The sequence below is a fragment of the Benincasa hispida genome, chromosome 11 (genome assembly GCF_009727055.1).
Source record: "Benincasa hispida cultivar B227 chromosome 11, ASM972705v1, whole genome shotgun sequence".
Classification (NCBI taxonomy): Eukaryota; Viridiplantae; Streptophyta; class Magnoliopsida; order Cucurbitales; family Cucurbitaceae; genus Benincasa; species Benincasa hispida.
The window spans coordinates 67,816,124-67,838,039 of record NC_052359.1 but is presented as its reverse complement, the minus strand read 5'-3'; the positions used below and the strand labels follow the sequence as shown (position 1 = coordinate 67,838,039).

At 36.8% G+C, this 21,916-nt stretch overlaps 1 protein-coding gene across 12 annotated transcripts; it reads left to right on the top strand.

Moving 5' to 3' along the window:
- The first annotated feature begins 1,677 nt into the window (after positions 1-1,677).
- Positions 1,678-20,566, top strand: LOC120090353 (regulator of MON1-CCZ1 complex). Of its 12 annotated transcripts, XM_039047954.1 has the most exons (16): positions 1,678-1,875; positions 2,111-2,180; positions 2,552-2,645; positions 3,273-3,374; positions 4,318-4,433; positions 4,519-4,781; positions 4,878-5,137; positions 5,703-5,856; positions 7,233-7,342; positions 7,455-7,542; positions 8,682-9,011; positions 9,103-9,177; positions 10,682-11,259; positions 11,570-11,678; positions 11,770-11,949; positions 12,872-13,587. In XM_039047954.1, the coding sequence occupies exons 6-16, from the start codon at positions 4,614-4,616 to the stop codon at positions 13,079-13,081; spliced, it is 2,262 nt and encodes a 753-aa protein (XP_038903882.1). In that variant the 5' UTR covers positions 1,678-1,875; positions 2,111-2,180; positions 2,552-2,645; positions 3,273-3,374; positions 4,318-4,433; positions 4,519-4,613; the 3' UTR covers positions 13,082-13,587. The 12 variants fall into 12 exon arrangements, with proteins under 12 accessions (XP_038903882.1, XP_038903891.1, XP_038903881.1 ...); XM_039047963.1 differs by lacking the exons at positions 2,552-2,645; positions 12,872-13,587 and adding an exon at positions 19,784-20,566; XM_039047953.1 differs by lacking the exon at positions 2,552-2,645 and having other exon boundaries at positions 4,578-4,781; positions 12,872-13,588.
- The last annotated feature ends 1,350 nt before the right edge of the window (positions 20,567-21,916 follow it).

Below are 21,916 nucleotides of genomic sequence, written 5' to 3'. Positions count from 1 at the left end.
CGAGTGGGAGCATGACCACCGTAATATACGAAGAATGGCTACCTTGCTTTTTTGAGTGGCAACGTTCCCTGCTATTGACTATAGGATCTCATACATCCACACCTAAATCCAAACAACTCAAATTTATAACTATATTAATGTTAAACCAAAGATAAAGTTAAGTTAAGGAACATCTACCTGGAATGCTTGGGAAAATCCACGGAGCAAGTACTTCACAACATAATTTTTATTTCCCTTCACCCTTTCCTTGTATAAACCAACTTTGTTGTTAAGTGCGGTCTTCAGAGCGTCGAGTGTCCTCTGCCAAATAATTGTACCCCAATCAATATTATTGTAGTAGTCTATGTCTTCAACATCGTCAAATAGAGTACGATCGATAACATTCTTTTACTTGTTTTTATCCATCATTGCAACCTCTGTGTAATATCCTAGGGTAATTTTCACAGTATCATCGTCATTTTTAAATACCAATTTTTTGTATTCTTCTTCAAGAAAATTCAAGTGGAATGCGTATGAGGTCGACCGACTACCAAAGTACCTCGTAAAAAGTTATTGTGAGGACTCCTNTCTTCAAGAAAATTCAAGTGGAATGCGTATGAGGTCGACCGACTACCAAAGTACCTCGTAAAAAGTTATTGTGAGGACTCCTCACTCCGTCCAACTCGCTTAGGAGACCGCTACAAACCAGTGATCAATAAAAAGTTGTCCTTCGAAAATGTGACAATCTTTCATTTGACAAAGAAACTAATTAAGTCCATTCTTGACTTCTTCACTTCCCTCAATAACATATGGTGGACTAGTGGGTTGTTGAATACAAGTTCAATGTCTAGAAAGCGACCAAAAACTGTTTTCTTGAACATCTCTAACTGCCTTTCGGTAAGCTTCTGCTTTACAATCTTGTTGGCATCGTGGGCTAGACAAGTTACTTGCTCAGGAAACCTATCAACTTCACGAATTTTCAAAGATTTTGACATCTTAAATTACTCCTGCATTGTATGAACATTCAATTTATCAGTTAACAGGTTCATACTAAAAAATCACCAACAAAACATACTGTTAAAGTCTCGCTAATTTCGTTAATCTCACTAATCTCGCTCTAGCCCATCTCGCTTTCGCAAAAATTGTCCACTACCTTGTCTGACTCTAACTATATCTTCTTCGTCCTTAACCAATGCAGAACTCATCGAAACCCAAAATATAAAATAGACACGATCGATTAAACCCCGAAACCAGTTACGAACGTGACGACCGATCAAACGAAATCAACCTAAACAGGCGCAACACAACATGGAAGAGAAAAATTAAATTCACTAACCTAGTGATTACAATAGTAGATGGACGATGGTTTTGTAGAGCGAGGTTGAACGATACTTGCACGATAATTTTGAGTGGAGTGGGACGACCATTGAGTTTGAGCGCACTCGTATAGACTAGAGGGGCATTTTTGTAATCTCATCCTGTGATGACGTAAGCAAAGGGTCAATTGACATTATTTTTTAAAAATGGGTCATTTGACATTTTAGACCTAAAAATTGGGTCATCCATGCAAATTTCCCTATTTTTACCTACCTATTAAAAAAAAACTCAAAGGGTACTAAAAAAAATAATTTCTTGGAAGGGGTCAATTTTTCAAACTAAAACTATCAAAGGGGTTAAAAATGTCAATTACCCGTGTAAAATCGCAGAACCCGCCGTCTATCTTAGAACCCAGAAGAACGCTGCCGTCTAAAGGAAATCCAGAAGAAAACTTGGATCTTTCTCCGTCTCCCAATTATAATTTCACACTCATAGTCTCTGTTCATAAATCTATCAATCTTCCCTCACTGAATCGCGAGCTTAGTTGCGATTTCTTTCTTATGGGTGCTGTTTGATTTGGTAAATCACCTGTCTTTTTCCATTTTAATTTTTTTTTTGATTGGGGTCAATTTTCCCGTCAATTACTAAAATACATTCCCAAGAAGTCGGAATTTTTGAGGAGTGAGATTCTAGGGCACAATTTGAATTGTGGGCTATTATCTCTTAATGAAATTATGCTTTGTTATTCTATCCTAAGAAGCTTATTGATCATATGTGGTTGGTTTTTTTGTATATTGTATATGATTTTTCGCAGTGCTATGGACCGGAAGGACAAAGGAACAGCTTCCTTGCTTAAGCGTGTTCTAATTACTTGTGCGTCTCAGGTATGTGAATGGGATCGAAAGTGAATCATAAATACTGGAATGTGTTCTTCTTCTTTAAAATGCAATTCTATAAATTCAATGAGATATGTTTAAGTTTACCTATTTTTGTTGATGAATTTGATTCCTATAAAAAGAAGGCTAAAGCTAATTTTAAGTTTTAACAGCAAATATATCAGTAATGACACCCTTTCTTTGAAATTCATATTCCCAAGAATATATGCAGTTCCAAAACTTTTCATTTATTAGTTTGGTCTTATACTTTTGGTTTGGAGTATTTTCTTATAGTTGTGGACTTATTTTATGGGCGTGTTTCTTATGCATTTGTACTTTCTTTCCTTTTTCTCAATGAAAACTCGAGTTCTTATCAAAAGGATAAAAAAGAAAACAGAGAGTTAAGAGTTTAATTTTGGAACTTTTTCAAAATAGCATCAGCGCTCATGACAGGGCTCAAAGACGGAATTCCAGGTTATGCCTTTTCCCTAGTAGACATACTTTCTAAAAGCCACTAGTTGAAGTTCTTTAGGCACATACTTTTGTAGTTGCATCATTTTTTTTTTAATAAGAAACTTCATTTTCGTTGAGGAACATGAAGAAAACTAGAGAAAGAAGGCCATACAAAAAATAAAACAAACAGCCTGAGAAAGGGTGTCTCAACGACTAGCTATACAGAAATGGACTGGGAGATCATAATTACATTGTGATGAAATTACAGAAGGGCAATAATAGCCATGGTGGATCACATGATACTACTCCATTGTGACATAAGAGAACTAAGATTGTAATCACAAAAGTAAGATGTGAATTTACACCATGAAAGAGATGTATACAAAAAGTTGATACTATTTGGTGGCTTTGTGTNACACCATGAAAGAGATGTATACAAAAAGTTGATACTATTTGGTGGCTTTGTGTTTATGGGACTGTTAAGAACTTTGACAAAAATAATTTGTTATTGTTTGAATTGTGATTCAAATGATTTAGGAAAGTAAGAGAACATACTGCGAACTTAATTTGTGTTCTTTTCCTGGTTGGTTTTCCACACCATTTATTATATATGGTATCAATTTTAAAATTAATTAATTGTTTGTGTAGGCAAAACAATATGGGGTTTGTGTTGCGGCAAAGGTTCCAAAAGTTGAACGTGATATGTGTTTGAAAGAATTTCTTGAACTGAAGTCTTGCATGCAAAATACGGTATCTATCAATAATTACAATTTCTTTTTTAACATATTTGAGGAAACAATGTTTCTTTTAAGGGGGAAAAAAGAAGAAAAATAAAAAGGAACATATATGAGGAAACAAATAACTGTAGGGCCTGATTGATAACAGTTTTGGTTTTGGTTTTCTGTTTTTTTAAAAACAATGCTTATTTACTATTTTTCTTTTAGAGAAAATATCAATTTATACCCTTGGATTTTGGGTGTTGTATCAAATTAAACCTTAAACTAATAATTGTATCAATTTAAATCTTGAACTTTGGAGGTTGTATCAATTTAAACCATACACTAATAATTATATCAATTTAAACTCTAAACTATTATAAGTGTATCAATTTAAACCCTAAACTTTCATAATTGTATCAACTTAAACCCTCCATTATGTTTTATTTGGACACCCTTATGAAAGTTAAGGGGTTAAATTGATATATTTATGATAGTCCTGAATTTAAATTGATACACTCATGAAAGTTCAGGGTTTAAATTGATACAATTATTAGTTTGGGGCTTAAAAATTGATACAACTCTAAAAGTTCAGAGTTTAAATTGATACAACCCTCAAAGTTTAGGGTTTAACTGGATACAATTCTTAGTTTAGGGTTTAAGTTGATACAACTCCCAAAGTTAAGGGGTATAGATTCATATTTGCCCTTTTTTTTTCATTTGTTTCCTAGTCTACTTTCAAATTTTTTTTCGAAATCGTGTTCGAATTTAAAAACTAGAAAGAATTTGGTCAAGATTACTAGAGTGTTTATATACAAGTGAAAAACAAAACTAAAAAAAAAACACAGTTATGCATAGTTTTTATAAGCGTAATTTTTAAGAAACCAAAACCTAAAAACAAAACTGTCACAAAAAATGGCCTTGGCTTTATCTTGTTGAAATATTTGCACTCAACTAATCAAATGGTTGTTGGATAGCTTCGGGGGAAATGATAAGCATCATTGCTTTATTGAAGAAAATACCAATATGATGAGTCGTAAAGCTTGGAGCACTAGGCAAAATTTTCTACATTCACGACATTGACGCGAATGTGGTATTAACTGTCTTATAAAGATCCACTTGAACATTTGCAAATGTTTTCTGCTTTCCTAATGCCATTCGCATTTTTCCTTTTGCAGTGAGGTTTGAGTGAATAAGCTTAATTTGGATTGCATAAATTGCTTGGTTTCACTTTCAGAAACTTTTCTCCAAGGTTAAGAGGTGACTTGATAAAATGTCTGGAAGACCATCGAGATTACAACCCAGTGCTGGTCTAAGCAAATCCAGTGCTCTCTCACATGCTTATATACAATATCCACCCTTACGATGTAGAATTCCTGGACTAAGGGGATTATTTTTTGATGATGGAAATAAGTTATTGATCTGCCGAACTGGGGATCAGGTAATAGATCTTTAGCTGTTGATGCACTAGTACTCAAAGTTCATCTGGAGCTTTTTAAACCTGTTTTGATTATGTTTCTCTTTGTCTTTTGTATAGATTTTCTCATGGAAAACTGTTCCGTTTAATCCTGCTGTTGCTTATACCACTGATGCAATTACAGAAGGGCCCATCTTATCTATTCGATATTCCTTAGACTTAAAGATTATTGCAATACAAAGATCAAACCACGAAATACAGTTTTTGATTAGAGAAACAGGTGAAACTTTTAGTCAGAAATGTAGACCAGAGCCGGAGAGCATTCTGGGATTTTTTTGGACGGATTGTCCCTTGTGCAATATTGTATTTGTGAAGACCAGGTAACAGCAAAATATTGGCTTTTCAAAATTATGAGTGAAAAGGGGAACCACTTCAATACATATTTTGCTGGGAAAATCTAAAATCATTTTGACAAACTTTATCTTTGTGATTGTGTGGGAGTTTTTGGAAAGTTAGAAATTGAACAATTTATAGAGGAATAGGCAATGGGACAGGAGAGGTGTTGGAACAGTTATAATTTGATGCTTATTTTGGTTTTCCCATCAAAGAGTCTGCCTTCTGGCCATATTTTAAGTAATGGCTAATGGAGACCCATCTATGTAGTCTATTCAAATTTTGAGGTTTTTGTTGGAGCTCTGTTGCCATCCCCTTCTATTTTACCCCTTTTCTATTCAATCTAGATGTTCCTTATAAATAATTTTTGGTTGTTAAACTAAAAAAGGCATACTATTTGGGCCTGAAGGAATTTGTATGATCTAATTTTTGAGGTTAAAGGTTGGATGGTCATAGCTTTTTTTGAAGTCCAAAAACATATATATAGTCTATGATTTTGTGCTTGTTGATATTTATGTTTGGCTAAGGACCTAAGGTGAAGTTTTTTTGCAGTGGGCTGGACTTGTTTGCTTATAGTTCTGATTCAAAGTCCATTCATTTGGTGGAGTCAAAGAAATTGAATGTGAGCTGGTATGCCTACACACATGAAAGTCGATTGGTGCTTATGGCTTCTGGAATGCAGTGCAAAACTTTTCATGGATTTCAGGTACAAGTTTTACAACCATGACATGCTGAGTTTATTTGAACTTCCACAATTTATTTATTTACTTTAATTTTTCTGTGTTCCTGACAACATTACTTGGCAAAAACCCATAAAATATGGTTTCTACTTCTGGGACATTATGATGAATGGCACTCCATACCTTGTATTGTTATCAGTATGCCCACAGTTTTAGTATAAAGATAATTTTCTGAAGAATTTTCCTCCAGTTTCCCGAAGAAAATGGTAAAATTCAATCTATTAATGTTACCAATTTTTATTGCAGAGATGAATTTCGATGAACAAATATATAACTTGAGAAAGATCTCCCGAAAGGTTTTGGATCCAACTTTTTGAGTGAGGATGAATATTACAGAAGAATTAAATACAATCAAAGATTTTTGGTTGAATAGGGAATAATGGTTTTGTTGGAATTTGGAAACAGAGGTTGATGAAAAATGTCACCGGTTAAAACAGATGAGGGCGTGTGATTAATTTCAGAAACAGGTTGCAAAAATAATTTCAGCCAAGAATGTTTTTTAAAATGAATATGAAACTTTAAGGATCTTCCCATTTTAAGACGATGTCTATTATTCCATATTGTAACTGACCTAGGAGGGTTGCTAAAAGTTTCATGCTCCTCACCTGAGTAAGACCTGGGTTCTTACTTAGATAACCATTCTCCAACATTGTCATTCTTAAAATTTGAGGAGACATAATTATCTGCTATAAAATTTTAGCATGGAAATACAATAATGAATAAGTCAGAACAATACATTTATTTATTTTTTATTAAATATACCAAATTACATGAGAAAGGCCTCAACGAAAGTAAACAAATATTGTAAATTTAGTTCGACTTGATTGGATAACGGTCTTAGACATTTTAACGTACTAACTCCAAGCAAGCACTAGCTCATTTGTTGACTAGCTAACTGCCATACAATCTAAAGGAGGAAAATTATGAAACTCAAGTTAGAGTTTACTCAACGCATAGATGAACGACTTTGATGAAAATGCACTTCGAGAGGGGATGCGACTCCAGTTCATGCTATGTCCTTCAACTCTCAGATGATAAAATGTGTAAATCCCTCCATATTCACTTCCTTTATAAATAATCTTTTTCATCATGATCCTTGAGACAAAGCTCAAATGAAAAAAGAATTGGGGTTCTAGTTTATAATTAATGTAATCACTTTTCACTTATGAACCTACATACTGATTAAATTAAGTGTAACAATTTATATGTGCATGTTCTAATTTTTGCTATATTTTGTATTTAACTTTTTTTGTTGCTATATTATTTAAACTATGCTAGAATTCCAATTATCCCTTGAATATATGCTCGTTGTCTGACTTGGATGCCTTTTTTTCATGGTTAGCTTTCAGCAGCAGGGATTGTTCGCTTGCCAAAATTTGAAATGGCAATGGCAAAATCTGATGCTAACAGCAAGCCTGTCCTAGCTATAGAGGACATCTTTATTATCACTGTGTAGGGGTTTCAATCAGTTTGCCCCTTTTCTTTTTCTACATTCTTTGAGAAATTGGTTTTTGTTGCTAATCAAAATAAAACTCATATATGTATATTTTCTAAACTTTGTCAGCTATGGAAGAATATATTGCTTGCAAGTGGATAGAATTGCGATGCTACTTCATACCTACAGGTTCTATCGTGACGCGGTTGTGCAGCAGGTATATGTTTCAAAAACTTACCCATGTAGATTTTTTTCTTTTAAAAAAAAATTTGTTGAGATTTAAAATTGGTTAAATTGTTGGTTCCAATGTTTTTCGTGGATAAAAATAATTAATTTCAGTGTACGACCAAGGTTAAAGGATTTTTCCAGTTCGCAGAAGACCTAATTAAGGTACAAAAAACTCACCTGTACCTTAATTCAGTCTTTTGTGGTAAGGCATTAAACCTCGCTGCTTTCCAACCACTTTCCAAATCTCAACACACAGCCTCTCTAAAAATCTTACTTCTCTCACTTGAGTTCATCGCACATGAGAAAAGAATGTTTATACATCACGAAGATTTCTTTTTTGTGAATTTTAATTTAACAAGATCATTACAAGTGTAATTGCAATGGGCCAATGGTGATGTGTTATGTGGTGGAGTTAATGTGATCCCTCAAAATTTAGGAGGTGGTCTCCGTTGGTGGTGTTTGCGTCTGTTCTCATACTCTGCCTTTCTTTGGGATGTTTATTCCCACGTAGTTTCCTTGTGGGATCTTGTAGTGAAAAAGGTTTATAATTGAAATGGCTTTCGTCTGGACTCTGGTATAGAATGTTATTCTATACTAAAGATAGCTACAAAACAAAGGCCTAAGGTTACCTTGCTGCTTGCAGCTTGCTATCTGGATTTATTTCTTTGGTTGCTTAAATTGTATTTCATATTTTATCATTTTCTCAATGAAGTCTTGTAATATTTCTTGTTCCATATTTGCAATTAATTTAGAATGAAAATGTTTAGAAGTGAGTGGGAACATGCAGAAGGATTTTAAAAACCAAAATCTCATTCATGTTTTGATTTCATTCTTAACTGGAGAAAAGGGGATACACCCTTGCAGAATGGGTTATGCATGGATTGATTATCCGCAAATAAGCTCTACCATGCAGTAGTCTGTCAGAAGTCCAATTATACTGTTAGTCAGGTTTCAATTTAAATTCAAGTTCTCTTTGGTGTTATGGTTCATAGGGGATCAAACTTTGCTGAGGGAGCTATGTACGTTAGTCAGGCTTCATATCTGCTCTAGATTTCTAAGTTAACACTTCGACATCAAATTTTGACTTGAGGATTATTATACTTACTTTGCTGTCATTGTTATCTGCAGGGTTCTTTACCAATCTATTCGAGTTGGATTTCTGTGGGCGTGGTTGACAATGTGTTGCTTGTTCATCAAGTAGATGCAAAAGTAGTTATCCTTTATGATATTTTTACTGATTCAAGGGCACCCATATCCGCTCCACTTCCTTTATTGTTGAGAGGTTTTCCTGGACCAAATATTGATGTCCGAAGTAGTAAGCAAGGTAGTGCCAGTTTAGAAGCTGATGCAGTACCTGATGAAGCAATCGTCTACGGGGATGGTTGGAAATTTCTTGTCCCAGACCTGATTTGTGATCATGTTAACAAATTAGTGTGGAAGATACATATAGACTTGGAGGTTATTGTTGTATTTTTAATTTATTCTCTTTCTTTCCCCCACTTATTTATCATGCAAAATTTAGGCTCTTAAGTTCTTTTTTTAATGGCAGGCGATCGCTTCAAGTAGCTCTGAAGTGCCATCACTTCTAGAATTCTTGCAGCGACGGAAATTGGAAGTTAGCAAGGTAGAGCTTTAATTTCACTGATTGATCTGAGGATTTGTGCTTCAAATACAAGAATTCCTTTTGTTCTGAATTGTTTCTTTTTCCCCTGTAAGAAACTTCAGAACTTCTATAAACAAAAAGAAGAGAGCAGCCTAGGCTGGGAAAGAGACTCCCCCACCCCTCAAAAAAAAAAAAAAAAAANAACAAACATCAAAACAATGGACAAAAATGTAGAGAGTCTCTTCAGTTCGTAAGCAGCAGATTGAGGGGGAAATGGACCGATGGGGGAACTTCCTTCAAAGGTTTTCAGCTATTTTCAGACTTCTGTAGAATAAATACAAGAGAAAGAGTTTCACTTTCTTAGGTATTTTAAAACCCCGAATTTTCTTCACCACAGGGTACTTTTTATATAGCCTTTGTGCTCGTCAAATGGGAGAAGGTAGATTTAACTGAGAAGCCATCCCCTGGATCCAAATTCCATACAATTTTATCATGAGTTTGACCTCTTTGAAATAAGTTCAATTTTTCCGTGAAAGCAGCCCACTTCATAATCCGTGTGAAAGATTTCTTCTCAGCCCAAAATCTCAAGTGTAGGATTACTCACTCCAGCAAGCAGCAATCACGTTCTCCTTTTTTGAAGATAGACTCTATAACTTGGGAAACAGTACAGAGAAAGGAAGGTTGTATCTTTCCGAAATCAAATGTGCCTTCTATGTGCCTCCTATTGGAGGCTTTGAAGGGGGGGGGGGGGGGAACTCACGAAGCTTCTAGTGTTTTTAACAATATCCAGTATCTACCCAAGGCTTTCCTTTGGCTGATTCCGTACCTGCATTTGGTAGTGAGCTAGCTGCTACGGTTTTCCTTCATAGATTCTCTTCCTCTTAAGCTTATTTCCACAGCCATTTTATCAAAAAGGGTAGAGTTCTGCTTTAGAGATCCAACCCCCAATCTTCAATGCTGAGTGGGAAGAGAGGATCAGTTCTTTCCAATTCACTTGATTCTTTCTGGGCTTATAGGGGCCACCGGACCAAATAGAATCTCTCTCATGAAAGAAATATATAAAGAGCTTTTGCGTTGGTCGATAGATGATAATATTGTCAATAGTTATCTCAACCCCAACACTGAGAACCATTTCAGCAATATGTGTACTTTATAGCACAAACAATATTATAAACCCTAATTGATAATATAAAAAGGTATTAAATCTCACTCCAACATTCAAGAGGTCTGAAAGCTCTGCCAAAACCTCAAAATAATTTTAAGATGACTCCCTTCTCATTTATTTGGTTATTAAATACTTATATTCATAACTGACCAACTCCCTCTTAAGAATAAGACTAACACAAACCATCTCTCTTTTAACCACCCATCCTTTGAGGCGACACTGCCTTCCCTTTACTGTTTTTGCCCCTAATGTAGATTTCGTATGGTGTATTGGCTATCTGTATGTTGTGGTTCCCAAGTTCTTGGAATGTCACAAGTATTTCTTTCCTTGAACTACTAAATAATTCCTACTTATGTTCAGGCTAAGCAGTTGTGCTTGACCTTGACAAGAACTACGATTCTGGAGCACAGGCCTGTGGCCACTGTTGCTAAGGCTATAGATGTTCTAGTCTCATCATATACCCGCTCAAGCAAAGTAGGTCCAAATGTCAAGGAATCAAAAACTGACAGGACACAATCGGTTATGCCTCAAGTTGGTGGCTCTGGCCCTGTACCTGGTACTAATAACCGTGATTCAACTACTGAAGTGGAAAGTGAAGCTCTTCATCGAACTTCAATATTTCCATCTTCAGATTCTGAGGAGAATGCTGACATTGAACAACTAAATACAGTTCCAGGCAACCATCAGTCTATAGTAGACCGGGAAAGATGGAGAGGCATAATAAGTTCTACTGAAGTTCAGGCATCATCTTCACAGTATCAACATCTTGGACCTGGATGTAACCGGTTGAATGACGATGTCTCTGATGAGGAATCTCTGATTTCGTCACCATCTATCTCACCTGATGAGATGTACAGCTTTGTGTTTGCTCCCGTTGAGGAAGAGATAGTTGGAGATCCTTCTTACTTGCTGGCTATAATTATCGAGTTCCTCCGCAGGTATGTGATATTCTTTCAATGTGAAATGGTTGTGATTTCGAAAGTTTATCATCATTCTGCACTCTCTTTTCTATAATGATAGCGGCTTCTTGTTGATACTTGCTGTGATAAAGAAATATAAACTATGGATAAGTTCCAAGTATAGGATTTTAAGAAACTCAATTTACTGTTGTTCAATTATATATGAATGATTTGTTGATATAAGTTTTCGAATTTGCATATCGGTTTTATATTCTGGCATCAACCATAAGCGCAGTTTTGTACATTTCTCTGTATGTTCATTTGGTATTCTACCTTTCCTTTTTTGTAGGGTTAATTCAGAAAAGATCAAAGTAAACCCAAACATCTATGTCTTGACAGTCCAAATATTAGCTCGCAATGAACGATACACAGAAATTGGATTATTTGTGCAGCAAAAGGTATTGATCTTTTCTTACAAGGTTTTCCTAGAAGAGTGAGAGTGACCACAAATGAATACACTAGTTAGAGATGTCTTTTCTCTTTTAACAGATTATTGAACCTTCTAAAGAGGTTGCCTTGCAATTACTGGAGTCTGGTCGCCATAATTTCCCGACAAGGAAACTGGGTCTAGATATGCTCCGGCAGCTTTATCTACATTATGATTATGTGTCTCTGCTCGTGCAAGATGGATATTACCTCGAAGCATTGCGCTACACACGGAAGTTTAAGGTAATTTCTTCGATATCTCTTATAAATATTCTTGTAACATGAAATGTCAGCAATGAGTCCATTTTCATTCCTTCAATGAAAAATTGATTTTTAGTTAAAAAAAAGATATGACTTATTTAGAAAATGAAAAGGCTTAAGTATGAATTGAAATAATATTTTAAAGTTTTATGATTTTTGTTGAAAATAGAGGGCTTTCACCCTTTAATCCCAAGGACATTTTAGTAATTTATCTTCATCCTGAGTTGTATTGGGTTTCCTACCAGTCTATTTATATCTATGCCCTCTCATGTATGTTTCATTAGAAAATAATAAAAAGTGTTCTGTATCGTGGTTTTTTCTCTCGGTTCTAGAGTTTTCCACGTAAAATATTGTGTTCTAGGGTTTCCGTAACGTATACAGTCGAGAAGCGTTTTGTCTCTTTGAGTATAACTTTTGAATTGCATCCCAGATTCTTGAGTGGTCGCAGCATAAAGCAAGGGTTTGCCTATATGTGGTTCCATGCTATTCACTAACACAGACTGGAGTAATGAGTCATCCCCTTTCCAGATGCGTTCTTGAGGATCACCAGGCCTGGGTTTTGGTATCTCACCTGTTAAATATCCGAATTTATGACGTCCCTCAAGAGCTATCTTGATCCAAACAAGAAATTTGTTGTGTAGAGTAGGGAAAGAGGTTACTAGATTTTCAGAATACATCGGTAGATTGGAAGAGAGACCTAAGTGGGCCGGGATTGACTGGTGATAATTGGCAGATATGCCAGTTATTTTAAGCCTTTTATTTAGAATTATGAGGGTTAACAAGTAGAAAATATAGTGATAATACTTAGAATTTGTGAAAAATTAAGGTTGCGTCGATCAGCATTGAAAATCTTGGCTAACCCAATATTATGCGTTATTCCGTGTCAAATTGTCTATTTTTGTAGCTATCGCAGGAATCAAACGCATGCGTTGGAAGGCAATCGCAAAATCAAACGCATGCGCTGAAGCCTGGCGATCACAAAGACAATCGCATACACGGAAGCCTAGCAATCGCAAAGATGACTGCATGTGGGGAATCTCTCCATCGCAAAGGCGAACGCATACGTTCGACGCATGAGTGTTGCAGCCATCAGCCGCATGCATCCATCGCATAGAAGTTGTGGCCGTCAAGCGAATGCGGTCATCGAAGAGAAGTTGCGGCCATCAAGCGAATGCGGTCATCGCAAGGAGATTGCGATTATGAAGTTATAACCATAATAGAAGGCCGATCGCAAGATGGGTGGAATGCGTTGATACTTCAATTGAAATAAGCTCGAACGCATACCTTGGGAGTATCAACAGATAAGATGATATGACATTGCCCATACCGCGACAAAGGTAGCAGTGAGCCAGAATGCAATCATGATTGTTGTCAGCATTTAAACTCTATAAATAACCCTTGGACCTTCACTTCAAGGCATCCGAACTTCTGCCTTAAGACAGAGGTTTGCGATCATAGATGAGAGCATGAGCGAGATTTTCTGTGAGGATTCTTCATTTCCATAAACCAGTCCGAGTGACGATCGGAGCTTTCGCCGGAGATAGAGCTCGAGAGAGACATCTCCACCATCCATCCATGGCATCACCAGCAGCCTTGATGCAGAGTCTTTCATTTCTTCTCTGATCTTTGTATTGTATTACATTTTAGTTTAAGATATTAAGACATTTTGTAATCAATGTATATCTTAATTCCTTCAATGCTATCTTCTTCATCGTCTTTATCTTTATCATTGTTTACCTTCATCGTTTAATTATCAAAGGCAATCGCATGCTCAATCGTGTAGCCTAGAGATAGGACACATGTAGCAACCCACCGAGAGGTGCACGTTGTGTGAGTATAGTGAGTTAATCTTCTTTGCTTGGTGAGAGGCTGTAGCAACGCTTGTCGATGGGCTGTTGCAATGCTTGTCTATAGGTTAATTAGCCGCATCTAACTGCCTGAGAAGGTAAGAGATGGAACGCACTAAAGCAAAGTATGCATTGTTCCTAGAGACAGGCACAGTCTTATGTTCGACGCAACCATGCACTATAGAGATATAGTCATGCGGCTGACCAACGAGAGGTGTGCGATGCGTTAGTGTGACGAGCTGGGATTACTCGAGCGATTTAAGATAATAACTGTCTCTTATACACATCTAGATGTGTATAAGAGACAGATGCGTTAGTGTGATGAGCTGGGATTACTCGAGCGATTTAAGATAATAAACATTACTATGCGTTAACAGTTGTTGTATATCTGTCTCTTATACACATCTAGATGTGTATAAGAGACAGGTTCAATCTGTTTAGTTAGGAGTAGGAGTAGTGTGTAATCCATTAATTTCTTCTTTTTACTTTTATTCATCGCCTCAAACGCATTGTTTCACAAGCATTATTGAGTTACAAGTCCTTGTGTTCGACCTCGGATTACTCGAGAAACTTGTGTTCTCGTTATAATTGGCGAGAAGGCAAGAAAACTTGTGATAGGAACGCATGGTCATTGCATACTAGATTAACGCATACTTTTCATTCCAACGCATGACCTCTGACGGACCTCTGACGCATGGGCATAAACGCATAGCTTAAGATATGCAACACACATAATTGTGTTCAACAAAATCTCATCAACAACTGGATATTTGTGGTTGTCTTGGGTCACTAGTTATCCTGTCTTGAAGCGGACTCAAAAGATCAATCGGATTGAGTTTTCACTATTACTTGTATGTACTACCATATGTCTATTACCATAACACAGCCGATTGAGCAAAAATGAGTGGATGGTTAGAAACACCAAGATATACAAAGGATTAGTAATGGAGATTTTCAAAATTATCCCCAAAAGCTGCCCCGAGAGCTGCTATATGTTGTTGAAGATGAGCGAACCATTGTTGGATCTCTGTTGGGGATAGATTTGTGGGACCTGTAATGCCCTGACCCCTAGAAATAGAGTGCACATGGTGGTGGTTGACCGAACTGGTTGCTGTTTGAGATAGGGTGAAGGAGACTCCCCAACCTCAAAGAAACTCTGTTGGTTACCACTGGTTCCACCGCTCGACGCTGGGTAGCTGCTGCCGCTTGGAGCCATTGGAACTAAACCACTAGAAACAACGTTGTTGGTCGAAGCTCTGATCGAGGATGGTTGGTGATCAACCGCGACTGGGTTGGTTGGTCGAAGCAGAACCGATGCGCCAGAAGTGACTCGGAGGCTGGGTAGTTGGCTGAACCTGTTCAAAGCCGTTGATGCAAGGAACAAGTTGTGCTGCGACAATCGACTGGGTCTGCTCGAAACCGATCGACGCCGTCTGGATGCTCCTTGGCCTGATTGTGAAGGCGACTGGCTGGATCTGCTCGATGGCACTCGATTGGAAGGACGCCATCTGGAAGCTGCTCATCTCGATCGGGTGTACTGCCGGTTGGGCTCCATTCGGCTGGTCGGTTGGCTTTGAGGAGGTGAGGAAGGGCTGTCTGAACATACCATTCTATGGCAGCCTGCACAATAGTGGCTATGTCGACGGTGGTGGTGCCATTGTCACCGGCTGGTTGTTACTCCCCTAGTTGATTTTCATCGACGACGGCTAGGGTTTCATCACCATGCTTTAATACCATGATGAAAGTAAAAGAAGAAAAGAGCACACATGTTTGTGTAGAAAATCCTAGAACAAGGAGAAGAAACCATGACACAGAGCTTTTTATTATTTTCTGATAATACATCCAAGAGAGGACACTGATATAAATAGACTGGTAGGAAACCCTAATACAAACTAGGGAAAAGCTAAATTACTAAAATGCCCTTAGGGCTAAAACCCTAATCTTCAACCGTATTAATGGTAGAAAGCTGTGGATCCTTGATTCGAGAGCTACAGATCACCTAACCAGCTCATCTGATCAATTTATTTCGTATTATTCGAGTGCTGGCAATGAAAGAATTAGGATTGCAGATGGGTCCTTCGCTCTTGTTGCAGGAAAAGATCATCTCTCCCCATTTGAGTGTTTGACCTTACAAGATGTGTTACATGTCTCAAAAATATCTTACAACTTATTGTCTATCAGTAAAATTATGAGAGATCTGGGTTGTCAAGCGGTTTTCTCACTTGATACTGTTTTATTTTAGGACTTGAGCTCGGTGACGACGATTAGCACTGTCTGACATGATAGGGGGCTCTATTTCCTTAATGCTGATGCTTCCCCTAGGAACAGTTATAGGACTAGTTTCGTTTCTTGTTATTTTATTTCTGAAAAAGATTTTATGTTATTGCATTTTCGTCTTGGTCGCCCTAGTTTTCAATATATGAAATATTTATTTCCTCATTTGTTTCATAATGTTGATGTTTCCTCCTTGACTTGTGATGTGTGTATTCGTGCTAAACAACATCGGATCTCGTTTCAATCTCAGTCTTTTAAACCATCCAAACCGTCACTCTTGTCCATAGTGATGTTTGGGGTCCTTCACCCATTACCACCTCTATTGGCAAATGTTGGTTCGTGACTTTTATTGTCGATCATACTCGCCTTACTTGGGTTTTCCTTCTTACCGATAAGTCTGAGGTGTCATCAGTGTTCCAACAGTTGTATACCACTGTGGAAACTCAGTTTAACACGAAAATTGTCATCCTTCAGAGTGACAACGGGTGGGAGTTCTTTAATAATACCTTCCGTGAATTTTTGGCATCTAAAGGAATTGTTCATCAAACCTCTTGTGCTTACAATCCACAACAAAATGGGGTGGCTGAACGGAATAATCGTCATCTAGTTGAGGTTGCACATTCCCTCATGTTGTCTTCCTCCCTTCCGTCTTACTTGTGGGGGGATGTTGTCTTAACTGCAGTGCATCTAATTAATTGCATGCCTTCATGAGTTCTAAAATTTCACTCCTCTTGAGTGTTTCAAAGAGTCGTATCAAATCACACGCCTTATTCCTGATGTTCCTCTCTGTGTGTTTGGGTGTGTTGTCTTCGTCCATACTCATGGTCTTAATTGCACTAAATTTACCCCTCGTGTTAAAAAATGTGTCTTTGTCGGATATCCCCTTTATCATCACAGATATAAGTGTTCCACCCATCATCCCAAAGGTATTTCGTTTCGATGGATGTTACCTTCCTTGAGGATCAGTCCTTCTTTCCCATTAGTCATTTTCAGAGAGAGAGCTCTATTGAAGAGGCTAATTGGTCCACATCTTCGATTTCATTAGATTCATTCCCTGAACCTATCTCGAGTATTAATGAACTGTCCTACCTACCAAACAAGTCTTGTGGATAACATACTATAGGAAAAATCTCAGGAAGAAAATAGTGCCACCTGTTGTTTCTCGGGTTTTGGTCCATGAGCCGGACCTGACATCAGCTCAAGGTACTCGTACTCCTGTCTCTAATGATATTGATGTTTGTGCTGAGAATGATATGTGTAATGGGGGTGAGAATGGAAAAATCTCTTAACAGTACTGATGCTTGTACCAAGGAAGCTATGTGCGATGCTGGTACAGTTGAAAGTGGTAGGTTTAAGGAAACCGCCTCAGATAGTGATACTATAATGGGTAAGGAAGAGTGTGTGGAAAAAGTATGAGAGGGTGAAACCCTACAGCAGTTGGATGGATGTGGGGTTATTGATGAAGGGTCAGACAGAATAAATAGTCATGATACCTCTCTTGATCTTCTCATTGCTTTGAAGAAAGGTACTAGATCTTGCACTAAGTACTCTATGCATAGTTATCTATCTTGCTGTAATTTGTCCCCTGAGTTCAAGGCTCTTACTACGAGCCTGGATACAATAACAATACTAAACAGTATACATGTGACAATGGCTATTCCTGAGTGGAAAGCTGTGGTTATGGAGGAAATGAGCTATTGGGAAAAATAATACTTGGGATCATGTTTTTCTTCCTAAAGAGCATAAGACAGTTGGATGCAAGTGGGTGTTCACCATAAAGTATAAGTCTGATGGAACTCTTAACAGGTACAAGGCTAGGTTGGTTGCTAAAGAGTTTACTCAAACCTTTGGGATAGACTACTTAGAGACTCTCCTGTAGCAAAGCTAAACACCATCCGTGTTCTTCTGTCAGTGGCCGTGAACAAAGACTGACCGCTCCATTAGCTTGATGTGAAAAATGCATTCTTTAATGGTGAGTTAGAAATAGTCTACATGTGTCCCCCTTCGGGTTTTGAGGCTCAGTTTGATCACTGAGTGTGTAAACTAAGAAACTCTCTATACGGGTTGAAACAATTTCTTGGTTTGATAGATTCACTACCTTTGTTAAGTCCCAAGGTTATGCTCAAGGGCACTCTGATCACACTCTATTCACAAAAAGATGGTATCAGGGAAGATTGTTGTTCTTATTGTGTACGTAGATGATATTGTTTTGTCAAGGGATGATGCCATTGAAATTGTTAGACTTAAAAAGAAAATAGTTGAGGAGTTTGAGATTAAAGACCTTAGGAGATTAAGGTATTTTCTAGGAATGGAAGTAGCATGGTCAAGAGAAGGGAATTCAATTTCTCAACGGAAATATACACATGATTTACTAAAAGAAACAAGTATGACTGGATGTAAGCCCGTGGATACTCTTGCGGAATTTAATACTAAGCTTAGTGATTCTATTGACAAAGTTCCTATCAATAAAGAGAGATACTGGCGTCTAGTAGGGAAATCGATCTACCTATCCCATACTAGACGGGATATATCCTACGCTGTCAGTGTAGTGAGTCAATTTATGCAATCACCTTACGAGGAGCATATGAAAGCTGTGGAATGCATCTTGAGATATTTGAAAACCACTCCTGGTAGGGGTCTGATGTTCAGAAGAATCGACAAAAGATGTATTGAAACTTACACTGACTTTGATTGGGCAGGCTCTGTTGTAGACAGAAAGTCGACATCTGGATACTGTACCTTTGTATGAGGTGATCTTGTTACCTGAAGAAGTAAGAAACAAGGGGTGGTTACTAGAAGCAGTGCTGAAGCACAATACAGAGCTATGAGTCTGGCAATATGTGAAGAAATTTGGTTGAAGAAAGTTCTGCCAGATCTCCATCAAGATAGTGATTGTCCGATGAAGCTTAATTGTGATAATAAAGTAGCGATAAACATAGTGAATAATTCAGTTCAACATGATAGGACAAAACACGTGGAAATGGATACACACTTCATCAAAGAGAAACTGGACAGTGACAGTCTCTTAATTCCATACATTCCTTTTGGTCAACAAGTCTCAGATATTCTCCTAAAAGGGTTACTCAAGCAAACCTTTGATTTTTGTGTTAGCAAGTTGGGTCTTATTGATATCTATGCCCCAACTTGAGGGGGAGTGTTGAAAATAGAGGGCTTTCACCGTTTAGCCCTAAGCACATTTTAGTTATATCTTCGTCCTAAGTTGTATTAGGGTTTCCTACGAGTCTATTTATATCTGTGCCCTCTCTTGTATGTTTCAATAGAAAAAAATAAAAAGTGTTATGTATCGTGGTTTTTTCTCCCTGTTCGAGGGTTTTCCATGTAAAACATTGTGTGTTCTTTTCTTCTTTTATTTTCATCAATTTTGAAGAAAATCGGTGGATATTGATATTCTGTCCTTACCTCTATGATTCTATCCATGTATCCAAACGATATCGGTGTTGTTGATGTTTAATTTTTGTTCCTCGCCTTCCTTGAATATTAAATTGAGAAGAAATTTTCTTCTTGTATTAGTATGTAATATGAGGATTTGAACCTCCAACTTTAAAGTAGAGCATATATGCATGCACATGTTGGCAATTTGATCCATATATTTTGAACATCTATGTTATGTTTCATTTAATAATTACCTTTCCTATTTACTAAACTGAGAATGACTTTCTGAAAACGTGATGCAGGTTGACACAGTCCGGCCGGCCTTGTTTCTTCAAGCGGCTTTTGCAACCAATGACTCGCAACATTTGTCAGCAGTTTTGAGATTCCTGTCAGATTTAACTCCTGGTTTCAAAAATACCTCAGATTACAGTAGGTACCATAACATTCTCGCTGAAATGAACTCTTGTACTACTGCTTGAGATTTTTGAGACCTAGTAGATGCATGGATCGAGCTGAAAATGTCAAGGAAGCTCTTGGACTTTTTAAGATGGAAATGTCTGATGTTGCTGTCAACATCCTGAGATAGATGGCCACACCCTCCTTAGAAACAAGGGAAGAAAATAGGTGTAGTAGTGAAGATGGTGCAAAAAGGAGACTATATAGAGAGCTATTGAGATGATTGGCCACCCCCTCCCTAGAAAAAAGGGAGAAAATGAATAAGCTAGCATTACTTCACTCTAGCAAAGATTTGGATACCTCAAATTGATTATTGATGTACTGAAATAATACTGAATCTTCCCATGTGAGAGATGAAACAACTTGCTCAACTGTGATGATAGCTCACTCAAAGATATCAACAAAACAGGTTCTTGCAGATAATTCTTTACCTAAATGAACATTATCAAGATTGAAAGTCATTATTCTATTGTAATGGTTAATAATGTTAAACGATATCAAAGGTAAACAAACTACAGCAACTGATCTTTGGACACTAGTCACAAACATGGTTGTTAAAATGATGTCAGTGGACTTGAACTGCCAAAGATTTGCAATGAACAACCCTAAAGTCTCAATTGTAACCAGAACTGTCACGTACAAATTCTAAATTAGGTGGGTAATTTCTTGTCTTCGTTTAGGGATTCACTTTTATGAGTAATTGTACATTTGACCCAAATTTTGGGTCCAAAATTGAATTTGCCGTGGTTTTGAAACTTCCAAGTTTTTTCCCCTTAACCTTTTACTTGGTTTATCATTGGCGTAAATTATCAAAATGATTTTATTATACATGTGTTGCATTCTCAACTCTTGTTTTTGCTACTATAGAGAGGAGCAAGTGCACAAAGTGAGCGAGAGATAAAATAGAGAGCGAGAGGAAAAAAACATGAAGTCAATATAGCAAGAGGAGCAAGTGAAAATAGAGAGAGGAGTGAGAAGACCGAGATTTAATCTGCATGTACATTGACCTATCTTGGTAATTTAAGGTAAAAAAAAGATGTAATTGAAAAAAGAAGGTAAAAAAGATTGAAGTTTTAAAAAGTGGGGTATATATTTTTTTTTAAATAAAAAAAACAAATATGGAAGTGAATTTGTTCTTAGTAATTCCTTATTGTCATAGTATGAGAATTTTAGAGCTGGGCTCTCATGAGCTACAACTTTTTTCTTTTAGGGAAAAAAAACTTACAAGCTTTAGCCATTTTAAATTCTACCGTTTAAGTAGAGAATAATAATTAAAATTAGTAAATAAAAAGAAGATACAATTGAGTTATGGGTTAATTTGAGAAAATGGAAACTTTATTGAGCATCACTAATTATTCAATTTCCACTTGCTTGAATGTAAAATATTTATGATCCACAAATGACGTACGTACTAGTTTCAAGTGGGTGTTGATGGACCACTGAGTCAAATGACTCCAATAAGTGCAAAGTGGACATTATTTATAACTAAAGTTACCTTGTTCTATTGATTCAAATTGGACCATCCTATAAAAATAGCTAAATTATATATAAAAAAAATGTTCTTGATGTTTTGCCCTTTTATTTAAAAAATATCTGTAACATTACAATTGATCTTCCATAAAACACATTTCATAACCATCTTTTTAAAGTGAAATCTTTTAGAATGTTGAACAGAAATTCAATGTGGTAATGATGTAGAACGACATGGTAGTGGTTTTTGGACGCTTGCTTGAATTAAATTTGAAAGAATTACATTTGAAAATTATTGATTTTATGTCCACCACACACACACTTCAATAGTACTTTTGAAGTGTTTGTGAAAGGTTACGGATGATATTACTATTTTTGAAAGTATATAAGAACATTTTTTTAGACAAAAGGAGAAAGTTTTTAGGCACATTCTTTATTTATAATTTTGCCTATTACCATTACTAGCTTTCGAAATCTAATAATCAACATATCACAACATACCAATGATA

Coding starts and splice junctions, on each gene's coding strand:
- LOC120090353 (XM_039047960.1), top strand. CDS start 4,614: ATGTCTGGAAGACCATCGAGATTACAACCCAGTGCTGGTCTAAGCAAA. Junction 4,782..4,877: donor TCTGCCGAACTGGGGATCAG/GTAATAGATCTT, acceptor TCTTTTGTATAG/ATTTTCTCATGGAAAACTGT. Junction 11,260..11,569: donor ATTATCGAGTTCCTCCGCAG/GTATGTGATATT, acceptor CCTTTTTTGTAG/GGTTAATTCAGAAAAGATCA.